Source organism: Orycteropus afer, unplaced genomic scaffold, assembly GCF_000298275.1.
Source record: "Orycteropus afer afer isolate SDZICR_OR568_19922 unplaced genomic scaffold, OryAfe1.0 scaffold00214, whole genome shotgun sequence".
NCBI lineage: Eukaryota > Metazoa > Chordata > Mammalia > Tubulidentata > Orycteropodidae > Orycteropus > Orycteropus afer.
This window is the reverse complement of record NW_006921801.1, coordinates 347454-369452: the sequence shown is the minus strand read 5'-3', so window position 1 is coordinate 369452 and position 21999 is coordinate 347454. Positions and strand designations below refer to the sequence as shown.

Here is a 21999-nt window from a genome sequence, read left to right as displayed (position 1 = left end):
TTCTGCCTAGTCTGCCATCTTGCCGGAACTCTTAACATTTTTACTTGTTTTTATTCCTTCTACTGCATGTTGTTTTAGTCAAGTTAGGTCAACTTCCCTCAGTGCCTAGTGTCAGAGTCTTTGCATATGTTATTCTCTGCCTTAAACACTTTTTAAAATTTTCTTCCTGGTAAAACTTGGCTTCCCATTCTAATTCTCCCTGTTATAATCTCTCACTATATCCTTTACATTTCTTCACAACTTATCACAATTTGTAATTATGTATTTATTCAGTGATTAGTTTATTTTATAATTTTTTTTGTGTTCTCCATTGGTAGAAGCTCCATTGGTCACGAACTTTGTCTATTTAGTTTACCACTTACCCTAAGGCTTGTCACAGTGCCTAGCATGTAGTAAAGGCTAAATATATGCTATCAAATGTGTACAGTAAAACCATTTTTTGGATTGTAAATATATTTATTAGAAACAAAACAGGACTATTCATATTTATAGAATGAATTTAAATTGTTGTTTCTGGAATTAACACTGTACATTTTCTAGGAGCTCTGGTGGAGTTGTGCCTAAGGCATTTTGATTGCTAACCAGAAGGCTGGCGGTTCAAACCCACCAGCCACTCCTTGGAAGGAAGGTTGGGCAGTCTACTTCCGTAGTGACAATGCCTCAGAAACCCAAGGAGGGGTCGCTATGAGTCAAATCCGACTAGACGGCAATGAGGTTTTTTTTTGTTTGTTTGTTTTAGTACATTTTCTGGATCAGAAAAAAAGTACAGCATTTAAGATAGGAAGCCAAGCAACTAGAAAGTTTGCTAGATATCATGCATTTTAACTATTAGGATACTGTGAATTCAGAAGTACCAAATTGTTATATGCTTGCCTGTGAGAAAAGCTTAAATATTTTGGATTATACTTTTATATTTAATTCCTTTTCAAACATTTCAGATACTCAAGATGATGAAGTAGCTGAAACTGTTTATAGAGACAGAAAAAGACAATTACCTTTGGAACTCACAGTGGAATTAACAGAAGAGACATTTAACACGACAGTAATGTCTTCTGACAGCATCGTGCTCTTCTATGCTGGTTGTGAGTATGAGCATTTAGATGGGAAGATTTATACTAATGTACTAGAACATTTAAAGTAGACAGATTTTATTTTTGCATTGTATATTTTGCTTGTTCATGTGATATATGACAGCTTTCATATGTCCCAGATAGACTGCACAAGTTGAAGTGTTTTCTTCAGACTGATCTGGGGTTGTAAAACTGATTTACACATTGAAGGGTAATGATTAACTGGATGTTTGGCTAAGTAATATAGAAAATTTTGTCATTCAAGGTAATGATTTTAATATACTAACAGTTCTTGTAGCTTTATAGGAAATATGTTACATTTTGTTAGGCGTTGGTGGTTCGGTGATAGAATTCTCACCTTCCATGAGAGGGACCCCAAATTGTTTTCCGGGCAATGCACCTTATGTCCAGCTGCCTCTTGTCTGTCTCTGGAGGCTTCCAGTTGCCATGATGCTGAAGAGGTTTTAGTGGAGCTTGCAAACTAAGATGGACTGGGAAGAAAGACCTGGCAACTTACTTCCAAAAATCAACCAGTGAAAACCCTATGGATCAGAACATACCACGTTGCAAACATGTCTGATTAGCAGCCGATGGGGGGATGGTTTAGGACCAGGTGATGTTACATTTTGTTGAATATGGAGTCACCATGAATCATGAACCATCTCAACAGAAGCTAACAACAGCAACATATTTCTTTTTTATTCAAATAATAGTCATTCAACTATATTTTTTACAGTATGCATGCAGAAAATTAGTTTTATTTGTAACTGTTTATAAGTTTTTGAGTGCTGTATGCTAGGATGTTTATTTTTAAGAAGTAACAATTTTGGAAAACCTCAAATTTATGTCATATAATGACGTAGTATGTTGTATGATATATATATATAAAATATATATATATGCATGTTAAGTATATGCATGTTATAATATCTGCTGATTTTTTTTTTTTTACTTTAATGTAGGGGAACCAGTATCCATGGCGTTTCTGCAGTCATATATTGATGTGGCAATTGAATTGAAAGGTATTCTGTACATATTTTCTTGATACAGAGATGTAGCTATTTCTAAAACACTGTGTGGTGCTAACGATCTAAAAATCTACATAAAAGTTCAGGTTATTATGATTGTGTCTCTAAGGTTAATTTAATGAACTATTGTTGTTATGTACCTTTGAGTCAGACCCGACTCATAGTGACCCCTCCTTGGGTTTCCCAGGCAGTATCACTACGGAAGTAGATTGCCCCATCTTCCTTCTGAGAAGTGGCTGGTGCGTTCGAACTGCCAGCCTCTGGTTAGCAGTCAAGTGCCTTAGGCACTACGCTACCAGATCTCCTATTTAATGAACTACCCACTGCTAAATCAGTGCCATGAAGCCAATTCCAACTCATAAAAACCCTGTAGGACAGAACTGACCTGACCTGTAGGGTTTTTAAGGCTGTAAATCTTTATGGAAGCAGACTTCCTCTTCTTTCTTCCTCAGAGTGGCTGGTGGATTTGAACTGCTAATGAACTAAAAGTCTCAAAAATACTCAAAAACATTGACTTGTCTTCATGGAACAGACTGTACTAGAAAATAAGAGAGTCCATGTAGTAGGTACCTGTGGCTGCATAGTAAATCCAATAGATGGCCTTTTTGGCTAAATCCATATGCTTGGTAAACATTTAGTGTCTGTTCTGTGTCTGTTACTAATAGCTGCTGGAGATAAAAAGATAGACGAGACCCAGTCTCCTACAGCACTTGTAGTCTAATGAAAGATCCAAGATTCTAGTGTTCTTGAACCTATAGTTGGCTCCTTATAGCCTAGGATATTTCTCAGTAGCCAGGAGCTTTTTATTTTAGTTATTTTATGAAACCTCTCCCAGTGACAGCCCGAAAAAAAAGTATTCAAGGAATGGACTTAAAATGTCTATGCCATCATCTTAGCAAAGACATAACAAAACTAGGGAGGCCTATTAGTAAGAGAGATATGGTGGATAAGATGTACATAATATTTTGTAATCAGACAGAATGTATTAGGCTTTGTATCCAATATGTGGTTTTCTCCTACTTTGTTTTTCTTGTAAATAGAAGTTACTATGATTAAATAGACTTATTCTTGGCTACTCTGGGACTGTCTCTACCACCTTTTGGGGGTAATTGCTTATAGGCTCTTTCATTATTTTGTAAGTTCTTGATGGGCAGGTCATGTGCCTTATACCTGACTCACTGGACTAAGCATATTGTCTTAAGTTTTGAATATCTGTTCATTTTTTTTTTTAAAGCAAGCATATTGTCTTATGTTTTAGAATATCTGTTCATTTTTTTTAAAAAACAGTTGTTGAATAAATCAGTAAACTAATAGAGTATAATGACTTTTTGTTTTTTCTAATGGAAAAATCTGTATTGGTTTTAAAGAACTAACTTTTGGTGTACATGTTATTTATACAGAAAGGACTTTTTGTGAACTCAAGAAATTAATTCTATGAAGCGAACTTTAAATAATACATGTTTTATAGTCATTAAAACATCAGAGATTCTAAAATAGAGTTTAGGACTGATTTTTATTCATTTCCCAATCACATTTGATGTAGTTTTTATTATTATTATTTCATTACTAAGTGAAAGAGTGATTAAGTCTGTAGATACTGTAATCTTGAATCTTTTTTTTTTTCTTTTAAAACAATTCTTGCTGTTCTCTTTTAGGCTGTCTTTTATAGTTGAAAGTTATGAAAAAATTTAAGATTCTTTTTTTTTTTTTAAGGTTCTCCAACTTCATTGGCATAAGTAGAAAAAAGGAAAAGAAGGGAACATACAAACCATAATGAAATAGTAATATCCTTGAATAATAGAATTAATTCTCTGATTCCCACTTCCACGTATTTAGTTAGATACTGTTTAAGAATAGAAAAAGATTTACTTACTTTATTTTCTATTAAATGGCCAGAGAGACTGCCTGCCTCCTCAATGAAAGGCCTCTAAGTTGTACGTGTTTGTAGAGTGAAAAAGCAGATAAGTAACTCAGGACTTACTTTGATTTTCATTCAATGTATTTTTTAATGAAAAACAGCCCTCTCAGTAATTAGATATCAGATAAATGGACTATTTTAGAAGTTCAGGGGGTTTAATGCAAAGGTGCTTAGTATAGGTAACTATAATATTTTGTATATATGTTGAAGCCTGTTCTATAACTTTCAAATTAGGAAACTTTTCTAATACTTTGGGCAGTTAGGCCTATAATCTGTTTGTCATGTTTGATTTCTCAGGAAAAAAACATTTTATTATCCTAATCCAGGATGGTGACGAGTTTACTCAGTCACAAGGTGGCAGCAAATGTCAAGTTTTTATACTTACGTATTTGTATCTAAAATACATTTTTTTTTCCTTTATGTTAGGAACCTTATTTAAGATTGATAAATATGTGGGATATAATGCTATAGGAGTCTTAGAATACTAACTTTTTCTACTGAAACACGATTGAATATGGAAACTATTATACAGGAAAGGAAATAAATCTTTCAAAGTGATAACTTCAGTATAAGTAGCCTTATAACATTTAATAAAAGATATCAGGGTTCTATTTTTAGTTTTAAAGATAGCATCAATGTTTTCAACTTGGACTGTAGGAACAAAGAAATAATAATAAACATTTTAGCAGTGGGTTATGTGAGGATACTTATTAAAGGAAAAGAACTGTATCTCTAATTGCACTGGATTCCATACTTGGTTAGCAGTATATACATAGTACTCTGCAAAAACAAACATCACCGAGTATTTATTGACTAAACAATTAAAATAAAGGATAGGAGCACTTTGTAGAGAAGTCATTTAGCATATCTGATTTTGGAAAGAAATAAGAATTTCTCTTCATTTATAAAAATACTCATATAATATTCAGATGTTAACATACCTTAGTGTAAAAATTTTAAATGTGTTTATGAAGAAATATCAGTGTACGTGCCATACATTTTAATTAGGTATGTATTACGTAACACATTGTGCTGGGCACTGGAGATACAGTAGTAAATAAGACAGACTAGACTCTACCTATATTATCAAACACTTAACATTAAATCTAAAGTCATAAATTATTACATCCATGAGCTATAATCAGAATCTTTTCAAATACAAAAATGAGTTTCAGTATTAAAAACTCTTAGTGATAAAATATTAAAATACTACATTTCACAATTATAAATCATCTGGTTAGGTTACAATTAGGCTATATCCTAAATTGATATATAAAGATCCCTTCTTTGACTTAATGTCATTTTAAAGTTTATTTTTTATTGTAATTTATTCCTTCCTTTGAGTAGCAAAGTTGTATATAGTGTTTGTTGTATTTGGTTTTTGGTCTCTTTTTACCAAGGCCTTGAACAGGTTCAGCCTGGTTTAACCATAGCTGATGAAGCAACACCAGAATGGACCCAAATTTTTAAAATGTGGTGAACCAGAATGCTAACCAAAATGGGAAAAATTACTGGTCCACATGCTGTTAGAAACTGAATCTTTCTCTTAGAGAACAAGGGCAGTGTGCTTGCAGAGCAACCAAATCTCTTGACCAGTAGAAGCAGAAACCGAATACTCAGCTCAAAGATGGCAGCCAACCATGGTGCTTTGATTGTATGCCACTCTCCACAGTCCTGTCAGTAATCCAGTGTCACACAGCAGGCTCCTGAAAGGGCTCATTACAATTCTTCCAAGCCTTCCATTCCAGTGTTTCAATCAATAATTTTTTCAATTCTGGTTAACATTCCAGATCACCCACATTTTAAAAATTTGAGTCTGTCCTGGTTTTGCTTAATTGGCCATGACTGAACCAGTTCTAATTGGTTTGAAGCCCTGATTTCTACATAAGGATTTACCCAGAAATTTATATGTTTTATTATAGAATAAGTAGGCATTTCTGTTTGTGATTTCACTGTGAGTTTTCTTAGGCTGAAAATAAATAATATTTAGACACCAGTAAACTCAGAAATGGGAAAGTCCAATTCCTGAAATATATAGTAACATAATGATATGTACTGTTGTACAGTAATATAAGGGAGCTCTGGTACCATAGTGTCTTAAGACACTTGCCTGCTAACCCACCAGCCACTCCTCGGAAGGAAGGTTGGGCAATCCTACTTCTGTAGTGATACTGCCTCGGAAACCCAAGGAGGGGTCGCTATGAGTCGGGTTTGACTCGACGGCACATAACAACAACAACAACAACAATAGTAATATAAAGATTAGTTTCCTTCTTTAAAAAATAAAAATATTCAGTGTTGCAATCTTTCAGAAAAATTATTTATGGACATAAGTAAGAATGAAGTTACAGACTTCATTTGCTTGATTTCTTTGGTTTATTATAGTTTTAGGAGCTCTTAGTAATTGTCATTGAACTACTAAGCATCCCTACCCACTGCCGTCAAGTCAGATCCAACTCATAGCAACCCTAAAGGCAGAGTAGAATTGCCAGTAGAGTTTCCATGTCTATAGATCTTTACAGAAGTAGAGGGCCACATCTTTCTTCCATAGAGCAGCTGGTGGGTTTGAACCACCAAGTTTCAGTTAGCAGCTAAGAGCTTTAACCACTGCACCACTAGGGCTCCTTTACTAAGCAATATTATTTTCTAACTGAATGCATTATATGTTTCAGAGAACTTGGTACAGAAGGAGGATTTTTTTTTTTTTGCAGTGTTCCCTCCCCTCCTCTCCCCCCTGTGATAACTGACAAAGAAAGTTTCCTTCCATATATAAACCATTCTTTGACTTTTTACAATACTGAACTAATATGATATTTGCCCAGTATTGAAGGAGGATTTTATTACAAGCATTCTGATTGCTTTTTCTTATTCTGCAGGTATCACATGGTTCTTAAAAATTTGAGTATTTAATTGAAATTAATTAAAAGATCTAATAATTCTGTAGTGAAATTTATATCACAAATATTTGGTACTTGCATATTCTTTTAAATTAGGATTATTATGTTATACAGAGGATATCTGTCAAAGGGGCAAGGAAGCCGGATCTTCTGACCTCCTCTAACCCCATAAGAGGACAACACAACCATCAGCAGCAGCCCAAGGCCTATTCCTACGAGGCCAGACATGCTGCCTCTCCCCAGCCCTTTCACCAACCCTGACACCAGCTGTTCCTCCTGCAGCACCCAACATCTCTCTGCTGGGTTCAGTAATTTGCTGCGGTGGCCACACAGAACTGACAGATTATGGGGTTTATTAGGGAAGTACCAGGCTACAATTCAAGTTCAGGAACATGCTCAGTCTCTCTCAGCCTGCCCTCTCTCAGCCAACAGTCTCTCTCAGTCTCTCTCCCAGCAGTGGGTGTTTCTTGGTGTCTTTCTCTCAGCAATGCATGTCTCTTGGTGTCTCTTTCTCAGCAGCGTGTGTCTCTCAGGAGCATGTTTCTCTCAGCAGCACGTCCTTCTCAGCCAACAGTCAGAAAGACTTTTTCTGCCTCTAGGAGGGCTCCTTTTGAGCCTGGCAGAGTGGCCAAACTAACCAATCATAACATCAGAATTCTAAGCACCTGAGAGAGAGTGAACTTCCCAGAACATTGCTTTGTGCCACTCTCAACAGAAATACCTCAGGTGGATAACTTTAACAATCAGGAGCTCCTCAGTTGCTCATGGCAATTCCACCACTGAGTTTACAAAGACTTACGGCTAGAAAAGCCATACCACATAATTTACTACACTGCAATATCGTAATATTCTTTTCTGATGATTGTTGTTTTTTAAGGAATACTTAAATTGTAAGCAACTAAATGTCTATGTTAATATCTACATAGGGTACCTTTTCCTTTCATTTAGGCTCATCCAGTATGTTACTTTGTAGAGTAAACTGTGGAGATTGGTCTGACATATGTACTAAGGAAAATGTTACTGAATTTCCTCTTGTAAAGATGTACAAGGAAGGTGAGGACCCAATATCTTATGCTGGTATGCTAGGAACTGAAGATCTTCTAAGATTTATCCAGCTGTAAGTATTCAACTTCACTAGAAGATATTTAATAATTTTAGAGCTATAAAATTAAACTAATTCCCATAATTTATTTATGAACTTAGAATGGGTTAAGAGAGATTCTAGAATTGAGATGGAATAAAGATTGATGAAGAGAGCTAGCCACATTCCATCATTTTTAAGAAGATAGTAATAATTGTGTTTAATGAGGATATTTTTTAAGAATTGTATTTAATTGTCTTTATTTTGTCAGATGTTTAGTTTATTTGTATTGTTTGCTAAGTTCAGTACTTTTTTTTTACAAGCTGAACAATCTTTAAAATTTGATTTTGAATGTAGTCATATATTCATTCAGCAACAGGATTTCATGTCCAGTGAATATAACATCTGTCCAAGAAGCAGAAGAATATTTAAGTGGGAAACTATATAAAGATCTGATTTCCTATTCTAATGTGTCAGTACTGGGAGTATTTAGCCCAACTATGACAGCAGGTAAGAAGAGTTGAGCTTTTAAATTATACAATATATAGTTATAAATTTGTGGTTAGCTACTTTAAAAAAAGAACAAATATCTTTATTTTTTTAAACTTTTTATTGTGATTTGGATGAAAGTTTACAGAGCAAATTCATTTTCTATTCATCAGTTCACACACATTTTGTTTTGTGACATTGATTGCAATCCCCACAGTGTAATAGCTCTCTTCCTACTTCCTCCATGTGGTCACCTTTTTCCTGTGTCTTTCTTTCCTATCAGTGCATTCTTGTCTTCTGAGCTTATCCCTGTGCAAATGCCATCCCATTAATCTGATTGATTGTTCTAAGGAGTGCATACCTCTCTGGTGTAATTGTTCATCTCATAGGCCTGTCAGTTGTTTGGCTAAAGTTGAGCCATGGGAATGATTCTTTTCCAGGCCCGAAGTGTGACTAGGGGCCATAGTCTCAGGAGTACCACCTGTCTTTATCAGACCCATAAGTCTGGTCTTTTTTATGATTTTGAGTTTTGTTCCACATTTTTCTCCGACTCTGTCCAGAATCTTCTATTTTGATCCCTTTCAGAGTGGTTGGCAGTGGTGGCTGGGCACTATCTAGTTCTTCTTGTCTTAGGGTCATATAAGTTGAGGTGCCCTCTCTCCAGCCCTTTCACCAACCCTGACACAAATTGTTCCTCCTGCAGCACCCAGCACCTCTATGCTGGGTTCAATAATTTGCTGTGGTGGCCACACAGAACTCATAGATTATGGGGTGTATTAGGGAAGCACCAGGCTACAATTCAAGTTCAGGAACATGCTCAGTCTCTCTCACCCTGCCCTCTCTCAGCCAACAGTCTCTCTCAGTCTCTCTCCCAGCAGTGGGTGTTTCTTGGTGTCTTTCTCTCAGCAATGCATGTCTCTTGGTGTCTCTTTCTCAGCAGCGTGTGTCTCTCAGGAGCACGTTTCTCAGGTCCACTAGTCCCTTGGGCTAATTTCCGTGCATCTTTGGTTTTCCTTACTCTTCTTTGCTGTGAATGAAGAAAGACCAATAGTTGCATTTACATGGCTGCTTGAAAGCTTTTAAGACCCCAGTCACCACTCCTCAAGTAGGATGTAGAACAATGGTTTTGTGTATTATGTTATTACCAATTGAGCTTGATGTCCTCTGCAGCTATGGTCCTGAGCCCACAGGCCAGTGACTTACTCCCTCAAGCTATTTGTTTGTGGCTAAGAAGTTATCATAACTTTGCCCCCCTGCTAACTGTATTGTAAAAATGGACATTTTTATAGTACATGTAGAGATAATTATCTGCCAAACTTATATATGGTCATGGGTTTAGTCCTGTTTGCCTACCCATACCTGATTGTTTTGCCTGTCTAACTATGTATCTACTCATAGCCTAATATTTATTATTGGTGATGCAGTATTGTGTGTGTAAATGTGTTTACATTTATGGTCTATACCTCTTGTGGACCTCTCCATGTATTCATTTTCCTTAGTGATAGTCTGCTAGTCACCTACTTTTAGTTAATTGTCTTTCATTCACCCAAATCAGTGCATGTCTCTTAGCTAGCAATTTTCCTTCCCCTCCCTTGTAACCATCAAAGAATGTTTCTCGCTGTGTGTAAACCTTTCCATGACTTTTTGTAATAGTAGACTTATATAATATTTGTCCTATGTGATTATATTCTGCTGTTTGTGCCTTTTGGGTTATGTTTGATAGTCTACTTATGCCATAAATTGGAGCCCCTACGTTTGGCCCTATTATTTCTTTAGTGACATTTATAGTTTTAAGTTTATATTGGATTATGTCTCAATATAAAGAAAACAAAAATCCTCACAACTGGACCAATGAGCAGCATCACAATAAATGGAGAGAAGATTGAGGTTGTCAAGGAATTCACATTGCTTGGTTCTACAATCGATGCCAACGGAAGGAGCAGTCAGGACATTAGATGACGTGTAGCATTGGGAAAGTCAACTGCGAAGGAACTGTTTCAAGTGCTGAGAAGCAAGGATATCTCCTTGAGGACTAAGGTGCGCCTGACACAAGCCATGATATTTCCAATTGCCTCGTATGCATGTGAGAGCTGGACAATGAATAAGGAAGACCGAAGAAGAGTTGATGCTTTTGAGTTGTGGTGCTGGCGAAGAATGCTGAAAGTACCATGGACTGCTAAAAGAACTAACAGATCTGTCCTGGAGGAAGTGCAGCCAGAATGCTCCTTGGAAGCAAGAATGGCCAGACTTCGTCTCACCTATTTTGGTCCTGGAGAAGGATGTCATGCTTGGTAGGGTGGAGGGTCGACGAAAGAGGGGGAGGCCTTCAACGAGATGGATTGATACGGTGGCTGCAATGATGAGCTCAAGTATAGCAGGGATTGTGGGGCTGGCACGGGATTGGGCAGTGTTTCGTTCTGCTGTGCATGGGGTCGCTATGAGTCGGAAACGACTCGATGGCACTTAACAACAACAACAACAACAACATAGTTTTAAGTTTTACATATAGGTCTTTGATCCGTCTTGAGTTCACTTTTGTATATGGAGTGTGAGGTATGGCTCTTGTTTCCTTTTTCTGTAAGTGGATATCCAGTTTTGCCAGCACCATTTGTTAAAGAGACTATCACTTCTCTATTTAATGGGTTTCAGCCTTCTGTCAAAGATTAGCTGCCCATACGTGGATGGAGCTATTTCTGAGTTCTTAGTTCTGTTCCACTGATCTGTGTGACTGTCGTTGTACCAATACCAGGGTTGAACTACCATGGTTTTGACTACCATGACTCTGTGGTAGGTTTTGAGCTCAAAAAGTATGAGACCTCTTTGTTTTTCAGCAGTGCATTGTTTGTCTGAGCTCTTTCCTTTTCATGTAAATTAGTGATTAATTTTTCCATGACTTTAAAGAATATTGACAGAATCTGAATCAGCAATTCATCCAATCTATAGATTACTTTGGGTAATAGTGACATTTTCACAATGTTCAGTCTTATCCATCAGCATGGAAATGTTCTTCTATTTATGTAAGTGTCTCAACGATTTTTTGGTAGTAGTAGTGTTTTGTAGTTTTTTGTGTAGGTCTTTTGTGTCCCTGGTAAGATTTATTCCTAAGTATTTTCTCTTTTTGGTAGCTATTGTAAATGGTATTGTTTTCCTTCTTTTCAGACACTCTTTGTTGAGGTAGAGGAATCCAGCTGATTTGTGTATGTTGATCTTGTATCATGCCACTTTGTTAAATCTTTCAATTAGTTACAGTAGTTTTCTTGCTGAGTCTCTTGGGTTTTCTCTGTATAGGATTGTATCATATGCAAATAGAGATAGTTTTACTTCTTTTTTTTGCCAACTTGGATGGCTTTCATTTTTCTTTCTTGCCTTATTGCCCTGGCTAGGACTTCCAATATAGTGTTGAATAGTTATCATGATAGAGGGCATCCTTTTCTGATTCCTATTCTCAAGGGGAATGCTTTCATTTTCTCTCCATTGAGAATAATATTGGCTATTGGTTTTACTTATATGCCCTTAATTATGTTAAAGGAATTTCCCTTGTATTCCTATTTTTCTGACAGTATTTGTCAGGAATGGGTGTTGAGTTTCATCAGATACCTATTCTGCATCAATTGACAGGATCTTGTGGTGTTCTTCCTTTGTTTTAATTATGTGATGGATAAAGTTGATTGTTTTTCTGTTGTTGAACCATCCCTGCATACTTGGTATGAACCTCACTTAGTCAGGATGTATTCCTATTATTTTTTAATGTAGTGTTAGATTCTATTGGCTAGGATTTTGTTGAAGATACTCATGAAGGATATTGATCTGTAATTTCTCTTTTTAGTGGTGTCTTTTCCTAGTTTTGGTATCAGGGTTATGCTTGCTGCATAAAATTAATTTGGGAGTATTCTATCCTTTTCTATGTTCTGTAATAGTTTGAGTAAGATTGGTGTCAGCTCTTCTCTGAATGTTTGGTAGAATTCTCCAGTGAAGCCATCTGTGCCAGAATTTTTTTTTTGGTTAGGAATTTTTTTTTTTTTTATGACCTGTTCAATTTCTCCTTCTGTTATGGGCCTGTTCAAATGTTCTGCCTTAGTCTATGTTAGTTTAGGCAAATGTGTGTTTCTTGAAATTTGTCTATTTCTTCTATGTTTTCAAATTTGTTGGAGTCCAGTTCTTCATAGTTTTCTGCTATTATCCTTTTAATTCAGGGGGAAAAAAATGAAGTGAGTGAGTCTATTTTATTCTTCCAACTAGCTTTTTCTAACATTTTGCTCTCAGTATTGACTTTGCCATTTACCTCAGGTGCCTGGTGCTCTGAAGTTCTCATTTATTATTTATTCTGGGACTCCTGCCAAAAATATTTTAAGTTTTCAGATAATGAAATGTGTAAATACAATAAAATCATTAAAACCAGGAAAAGAGGCAATAAAAGAGTGGGTGATAATTATGCTAGGAAATGTAGAAAGCATCGTATATAGTTCGTTATAAAACTTTGTCCCAAGCAATCTGGTACCAATTACAAATAGGCGAATTTGTTGTCTTTTATATATAATAAATGGCAACATACAGGCTAGGATGCTGATTTACCCATAGGGAAAATTTTTTACTGATTGTAAATGCTGAGAGGAATTTCTAGTAAGTTTTTGAATAGGGTATTAACATACACAGGAACAGTGTACTCAATCGCATGTCTAAAACAATGAAGATAAGATTTACATGTAATTATTTCTCAACAAAAGCCAAACACATAATGTTAAGTTATAGTATATAAAAGTAGTTCTGGTGTATCAGAATGCTGTCTGGATAGGATGCTTCTTTTTATCATTGTACTGGGTTGATTGATTATTTCCAAACTTTTCAGTCAGTTATTAGTTCTTGTTGACTTTTTGTTTGCTTGTATGCTTTTATTTTTTTTGCAGACTTTCACATTGTAATAGCTAGACTTTCAACATCTATCTATTTATTTATTTTTTCCCTCTTTTCCCTTATTTATTTATTTTATTGTATTTTAGGTGCAAGTTTACAGAGTTTGTTTTACATTCAACATTTCGTGTACATTTGGTTTCACTCCCCATTTACCATCCCCAACTGTAACCCACTCTCCTCCCCTCCCTTCCCACAAACCCCCTCCCCACTCCTGGTGCTCCTCATAGTTATGCACTCCTGTGTGCCCCTCTGGTGCCCTGTGGTTGATTGCTCCCAAAGGATGCATCTCCATAGAGTATGTTGGTGTGTCACCCTGGGTTGAGTGGTCTACATGTACGTCTTACTTACTATTGGGCTAAGAGCCAGCCCCTTGGAGTGAGTTTTATTCCAGGCCCAGAGTGTATCCCAGGGCTATAATATTAGGGGTCCCACCAAAATCCATCCAACTAGTAATTCTGGTCATTATTGTGTTTTTGGATTTTGTTCCTCATTTTTCCTCCCACTCTATCCAGGATCTCCAGTTTTGATCCTTTCCTGAGTAGCTGGCATTGGTCGCCAGGCACCATCTAGTTATTCTGGTCTCGAGGTCCATCATGTGCTAGGGCTGATTGCTTCCAAGTACCCTTGGTTTTTTGTACTCTTCTTCGCTTCCAGTGATAGGAGACCATTAGCTGCATCTTAGATGGCCACTTAAAAGCTTTTAAGACCCCAGTCACTACTCAGCAATGTAGGTTGTGGAATAAGATTTTTATGTATTTTATTGGCCAATTGAGTCTGATTCTCTCAACACATATTGATTGATTGAAAAAAAAAGGTCTAATAAAAGCTATTATTAATTCATTAGCATTTATATATATATTTATTTATTATTAATAAAATCTAGCTATAATAAAATAACATTCATTGAGCACTTACTTTGTATCAGATGTTGATTGTTGTTCATACATGGTTGATATAGAGTCTAACAGTTTGAAGATCAATATAATGTGAGTTCCCTGAGGGCAGAGATCTTTGTCTCTTTTGTTCCTTGGGGTTTCCGTAGTACCCAGAATAGTATCTGATACATAGTAGGCACTCAGTAAATAACTGTTGGGCTGGGAATCTTTGTTCCACCCAAGCCACTGCTTTTGGGTCAGTTCTGATTTATAGTGAACCTATAAGGCAGAGTAGAAGTGCACTGTAGGATTTCCAGGACTGTAAATATTTATGGAAACAGACTGCCTCATCTTTCTTCTGAGGAGCAGCTGATGGGTTTGAACCTCTGACCTTTTGGTTAGCAGCTGACTACCTTAACCACTGTTTCACCAGAGGTCCTTTCTTTGCTCAGGTTAATTAGCATCTCTTTTTTACATAATAATTACCACAAGCCTTTTTAATAAGAGAGTCACAGCAAGCAAAATTCCAACTAAGTACTCAGATTTTGAGTGAAAGGAACTCTGTACTCTAGATCAGTTTTCAGCTTTATTTCCAACACATCATGATAGATGCATTCCTGGAGGGAAGGAATGTGCATGATTCCTCTTTCTGTAAGCCATAACTTCATGTCTTTCCTTTCTGTTCAGAGAAGCCTATCAGAATATGAATGTGTTCTTGTTATATATATATAAAGATAGGGAAAAAAATATTTAATAGTTTGTAAACTACTTTTAAGCAACAGATTATTTTTAATGTACCTAACAATTAATTTTGACTCTGTCTAGCTATCAGAGTAGAACATTATTTTCTGTTATAAATCTTAATTTTCTGTTTATCAGAATCAGAGATCATTTGAAAGAAAAGGGCCACTAGTTAGATAAATATAAGCAGGTTAAAGGTGAAAAGGTGTACAACCTTGGAGTATACAGTGTAATATGAATAATCACCTAAGCATGGTCCAAATGACATTATTTTTGTAACCATGGCTGATGATGCAGTGGAAGCTCATCTGTCCTCCTTGTGACTTAAATACACAGCTATACCTTTCTTCTTTTAATTCCTCATGCACCATTTTAGGCAAATGACCTTCATTTTTACACATAAGACCAAATTTCTCAAATTTCTTCCTGGCAGGAGGTTAGATACTTATAGTATGTGTTTATTTGATGAAGAGTTTTATTTTTGTTTTGGTTCAATTTTTTGAAAAAATCTTAGGCATATGGGTCAAATGTTGGCTCTTTGCTTAAAATGATTTGAAGGCTATAGGAATCACTTAAGAAAGATATAAGTCAAAAGCATTTTGATGAGTTAAAGATTTAAGATAGGGAGGGTATATTTTATTCCATAAAATTAAACTCTGTTTAATTGGCCAGTGAAAATCTTATGAATAGCAGTGAAACACTGTCTGATATATTACTGGAAGATTTCATAAACAGCCCTGAAACATTGTCTGATAGAGTGCAAGAAGATGAGCCCATCAGTTTGGAAGGCATTCAAAATTTGGGGAAGAGCTGCCTCCTCAGAGTAGAGATGACCTTAACAATATGGATAGAGTATAGCTTTTGGGACCTCCATTAGCTAAAGTGGCACAACTCAAAATGAGCAGAAACAGATGCAAACATCCATTAATAATTGGAACATGGAATGTACGAAGTCTGAATCTAGGAAAATTGGAAGTTGTCAAAAATGAAATGGAATGTATAAAGATCGATATCCTAGGCATTAGTGAGCCAAATTGGACTGGTTTTGGCCATTTTGAATCAAACAACCATATGATCTACTATGCTGGGAATGACAAATAGCGGAGGAATGGTGTGGTATTCATCGTCACAAAGAGTGCTTCAAGATCTGTCCTGAAGTACAGCACTGTCAGTGATAGGATAATATCTGTATGCCTATAAGGAAGACCAGTTATTACTACTATTATTCAAATGTGTGCACCAACTACCAAAGCCAAAGATGAGGAAATGGAAGATTTCTACCAACCTTTTCAGTCTGAAATTGACCAAACGTACAATCAAGATGTTGTTGATTATCATTGGTGACTGGAATGCAAAAGTTGGAAACAGAACAATTACTGGTAGTTGTAAAACATGGCTTTCTTTGATAGAAATAATGCTGGAGATTGCATGATCGAATTTTGCAAAACCAGTAACTTATTCATTGCAAATACCTTTTTCAACAACATAAGCAATGACTATACACTTGGACTTCACCAGATGGAATACACAGGAATCAGATTGACTACATCTGTGGCAAGAGGTGATGGAGAAGTTCAATATCTTCAGCCAAAACAAGGCCAGGAGCTGATTGTGGAACAGACCATAAACTGCTAATATGCAAGTTCAAGTTGAAGTTGAAGACAATTAAAACAAGTCCACGAGAGCCAATATATGACCTTGATAATATCCTTCCTGAATTTAGAGACCATTTAAAGAATAGATTTGATACATTTAACACCAGTGACCAAAAACCAGAGGAATTACGGGATGACATCAAGAACATCATCCATGAAGAAAGCAAGAGGTCATTAAAAGACAAGAAAGGAAGAAAAGACCAAAATGGATGTCAGAAGAGACTCTGAAACTTGCCCTTGAGCTAAAGCAAATGGAAGAAATGACAAGCTAAAAGAGCTGCACAGAAGACTTCAAAGAGCAGCTCAAGCAGACAAAGCCAATTTTACTATAATGAAATGTGCAGAGACCTGGAGTTAGAAAACCAAAAGGGAAGAAAATACTTGGCATTTCTCAAGCTGAAAGAACTAAGGAAAAAAAAAAAAATTCAAGCCTCGAATTGCAATATTGAAAAATTCTATGGGCAAAATATTGAATGATGCAGGAAGCATCAAAAGAAGATGGAAAGAATACACAGAGTCATTGTACCAAAAAGAATTAGTCAATGTTCTTCCATTTCAGGAGGTGGCATATGATCAAGAACTGGTGGTATTGAAGGAAGAAGTCGAAGCTGCATTGAAAGAATTGGCAAAGAACAAGGTTCCAAGAACTGATGGAATAGCCATTGAGATGTTTCAACAAACTTATGTCCTGCTGGAGGCACTCATTTGGTTATGCCAAGAGATTTGGAAGACAGCTACCTGGCCAACTGACTAGAAGAGATCCATATTTGTACCCCCATTCCAAAGAAAGGTGATCCCACAGAATGTGGAAATTATTTAACAGTATCTTTAATATCACATGAAAATAAAATCTTACTGAAGATAATTTGAAGACGGTTGCAGCAGTATATTGACAGAGAGTTTCCAGAAATGCAAGCTGGATTCAGAAGAGGACATGGAACGAGGGATATCCTTATGGGTGTCAGATGGATCTTGACTGAAAGCAGAGAATACTGGAAAGATGTTTACTTATGTTTTATTGACTGTGCAAAAGCATTTGATTGTGTGGATCATAACAAATGATGGGTAACATTGAGAAGAATGGGAATTCCAGAGCACTTGATTGTACTCATGAGGAGCCTGTAATAGGAGGCTGTTGTTTGAACACAACGGGGGGGGGGGTACTGCCTGGTTCAAAATTAGGAAGGGCGTGCTTCAAGGTTGTATCCTTTCATCATACTTACTCAACTTGTGTACTGAGCAAATAATCCCAGAAGCTGGATTATATGAAGAAGAACATGGCATCAGGATTGGAGGAAGGCTCATTAACAACCTGTGATATGTAGATGACACAACTTTGCTCGCTGAAAGAGAGGATGACTTGAAGCACTTACTGATGAAGTATGCAGACTACAGTCTGCAGTATGGATTGTTGTTGTTGTTGTTGTTATGTGCTGTCAAGTCAGACCCAACTCCTAGTAACCCCTCCTTGGGTTTCTGAGGCAGTATCACTACGGAAGTAGATTGCCCAAACTTCCTTCCAAGGAGTGGCTGATGGGTTTGAACCGCCAGCCTTCTGGTTAGCAGTCAAGTGCCTTAGGCACTATGCTACCAGAGCTCCCAACTATGGATTATACCTCAGTATAAAGAAAACAAAAATCCTCACAATTGGTGGATGGAGAAAAGATTGAAATTGTCAAGGATTTCATTTTACTTGGTTCTGCAATCAACACCAATGGAAGCAGCAGTCAAGACATCAGATGATGTATTGCATTGGGCAATCTGCTGCAAAAGACCTCTTTCAGGTGCTGAAGAACAAAGATGTCTCCTTGAAGAGTAAGGTGTGCCTAACCCAAGCCATGGTACTTTCAATTGCCTCTTACGCATGTGAGAGCTGGACAATGAATAAGGAAGACCAAAGAAGAGTCGATGCTTTTGAGTTGTGGTGGTGGAGAAGATTGCTGAGTACCACAGTCTGCTAAAAGGACTAACAAATCTGTCCTGGAAGAAGTGCAGGCAGAATGCTCCTTGGAAGCGAGGATGGATGGCCAGACTTCGTCTCACCTACTTTGTTCATGTTGTCAGAAGGGACCATTCCCTGGAGAAGGAGATCATGCTTGGTAAAATGGAGGGTCAACGAAGAAGAGAAAGGCCCTCAATGATGTGGATTGACACAGTGGCTACAATGATGGGCTCAGGTATAGCAAGGATTGAGAGGCTTGCACAAGACGGGGCAGTGTTCTGTTTGGCTGTGCATAGGGTCACTATGAGTTGGAGACGACTCATGGCACCTAAAAACAAATTCTTTGACACTGTTTGCACTACATGTCACTTATTGACATGGTTTGGTTCCAAGGACCAGGTCATTATGCAAAACTCAACTTTATGTAAAACTTCAGGATGAAAAGCTCCTCAGACTCCAGGAGTCATTTTGGAGGCTGCCCCTGAGGGCCTACTCCCTCCCTTGCAGCTACCCTTTTTCTGGGCTTTTGACTGTGTTGTGACTTCCCTACTTTGGGCTAGTCTGTTGGCTTGTGCTCTTTCGACAACAGTAGAGTTGATTGAGTTAAGATTTGCAGCAAGGATGGGACCTGCCTTACCTCAACCCCTGTGGAGTTCTTGCCCCACCCATCTAGGACCACCCCCCGCTCTCACCAGCAACCCCAAGCAGGCAAACAGCAGATCAATCTCAGGGTCTGCAAATAAGTGACTGACATATGCCTCTCTTCCACCATTTTGCAGGTTCGCTGCTGCCCGGAAGCCACAGCTCTGCCCCCAGCCTGGAGCTGGGATTCATTGAGGTTGCAGAGCAGGTGCAAGTTAATGGCCTGAGGCCCCCCACTGTGCCCCTCCCCACTTTAACTTTGTTCTTTCCAAGATTCCAGGAAGGGGTGGAATGGGAGGGATCAAGGACTTGGTGCCCAGGAAAGAGGCTCTGGGTCCTTACCTGGCTTTAAGGTTGTTTAAGTAGGTTTTTTTTTTTTTTTTACCATTGTTAATGCAAAACATCCTATAACAAGATAGTCTGTGAGTAAGGAGGTGTATTATTTATTCTGCTGTCCTATTTTCTTTTGTACTGCCGCTCACAATATGAAATTACCTTGCTTGCCTTGTTCACTTCTCTTTCTCAGTGTTAAGAATAGAGCCTAGCTTATAGTAGATGACTGAAAGAATGAACTTTGTTTTTAACACTATGAGTGCATTCTTTGGTATCATACTCAGAATTTAGAGATGTATAAATTTAAAATTAAGATAAAAGGCTGTTTTCTTTGACTTTGTATTCCTTTTTGCTCTTTTTTTGGCTATGCCTCTTTCATTGGGCATCTCTCTTGGAGGCATTTATTAGGTGTTTAAGGCAAGCCAACATTATTACAAATGATGGGATTCCCTTCTGGTAAACAAAACAAAACAAGAGTATGTACAAAACAGAATAGCCTTGTGCATGAGTGTGTAGGTAAAAGTCTAATACTAATATGAGACTAAGTGTATTCCACATACTGGTTATGTGGAATTATGAAGTTAGTGTATTTCATAATTCTGATAGCTTGATAGCAAGTTACTATGTTTACATGTGTAATCATTTCACATATGCGTTTTCATAGTTATTGCACTAAGCCAAATAGATGTATGTTTTTATTCATAAATAAAATTGTAACTTTTATTATAAAAGAAATAACTTATTTTTAATACTCAGAGTATTCAAAATAAAATTTTATTTTTATTCATTATTTCTTAAGTGTTTGAGAATATTTTAAGGTTTAAATATTCACATTGAATTGAAGTATCGGTTTTTTGCTTTGATGGTCTGCTGCATTTTTGTCCGGCCTCTTTTTTTCTAAAATTTCAGACCCTCTTCAGGCCCTCATTGTAGTTTATTTCAAAGAAACCACTATTTGTTTGAAGTTATTGACAGAGATAGGTATAGAATGAGTGTTGAAGGGAGAGTTAACTTTGGTTAATTAAAAATTTTAATTAGTTGAAATACATGTTACTGGATATATATAAAAAAACTAATATTTGTAGGAACTGTCTACTTATACTCTTTTATACATACAAATAAAAGTTACACCTCAGACCAAAGGTCAGCCAGCTCTGTCCTCTAACAGATGGTATTAGTCATCATACACAGTAATTTTAGTCTACAATATACTATTGTTTCTCAACTTGTGGCATGTTTACTGAGTCTGATAAGTGCAAAAGTAGTAAGTGCATAGAATATGCTGCTAAAAGAAATATATTGTGCAATAAAGCAAAAGGAGAGATTAAAACAAGGAGTGAGAAAATACTGCATATGGGATCATTCCTTTAACAGTAGGAAAAAAACCTGCAACTTGTGACTTGTGGTTTGCATAACTTGTGGTTTGCCTATGCAAACCAAAAAAACTCAAAACACGTTGCCTCTGAGTCAATTCTGACTCATAGTGGCTCCCATTGGTTTTCCAAAGCTGTAAATCTTTATGGAAGTCAATTGCCTTATCTTCCTGCCATGGAATAGCTGGTGGGTTTGAGCTGCTGATCTTCTGGTTAGCAGCCAAATGTCTTACCCACTACACCATCAGAGCTCCTTTTTGCCTATAGTCACCAATAGATAATAAGCACTAACAGTAAAAGTAGAATGTGATGTTTTTAGGTGCAGCTTGGAAGTCAACCTCCAAAGCAGAGACTTGGACTAATTTCAATTCAAGAGAAGCTAAAGAGATTGAAGTTTGAAAAGTTAAGCTTGATGAAACTGCTGTTGATCAAACTTTTCTCAAAAGCAAAGGTGGTCCTATAAGTATGCAGGCCATTTGGGCCTGCACCACAGTGAGTGATCAGTGTGAGCAATGACTATAGATAAAGAGAAGGGTTAGGAAGTTCCCTAGCACCTTTGCAAAGGACAAAGAGGGAGCCTGGGTTGTTTTTCTTACGAGAATATTGTCAATGTAGATGTTATGTTAGAAAAAGATACCCAATACCATGTGCAATATTTTCTAAATATTGGAAACAAGGTTTCCTTTTTTCCTTACAAAACTTTTCAGAAAAAGAGTCTCCTTATAGTCAAGTCCTTATAAGGTCTTTCATATTATGAAATACGATTTCATTACTAAATTTTGAACTTCAGAGTATTTGAGGAGAGTCGTTAACTTACCCAGTCAACTCTGGCTTTTGTGCATAGATAGATTACCTAATGGAATCAGATAAAAGGAGGCAAAATTTTTAAAGTCATTTTTCCCTTGAGGTATGTCTTCAAAATCATTACAAACAAGCTATTTAGGGATTACTTTTAAAAAGCAATACACAAGGATGAATAGACAAACCAGCTGTCCTAGTGTTATGAAATGAATGCTTGTAGTTTGAGTAAACAAGTCCATTGAT

At 36.9% G+C, this 21999-nt stretch overlaps 1 protein-coding gene across 1 annotated transcript in view; it reads left to right on the top strand.

Annotated features, from left to right (window-relative positions):
• TXNDC16 (thioredoxin domain containing 16) overlaps positions 1–21999 on the top strand; it is a 151151-nt gene that overhangs the window by 107263 nt on the left and 21889 nt on the right. Inside the window, exons 11-14 of the mRNA XM_007948332.2 lie at positions 939–1082; positions 2033–2092; positions 7862–8030; positions 8368–8504. Coding sequence (XP_007946523.1) covers positions 939–1082; positions 2033–2092; positions 7862–8030; positions 8368–8504 — 510 coding nt within the window. The remainder of the gene's footprint in view (positions 1–938; positions 1083–2032; positions 2093–7861; positions 8031–8367; positions 8505–21999) is intronic.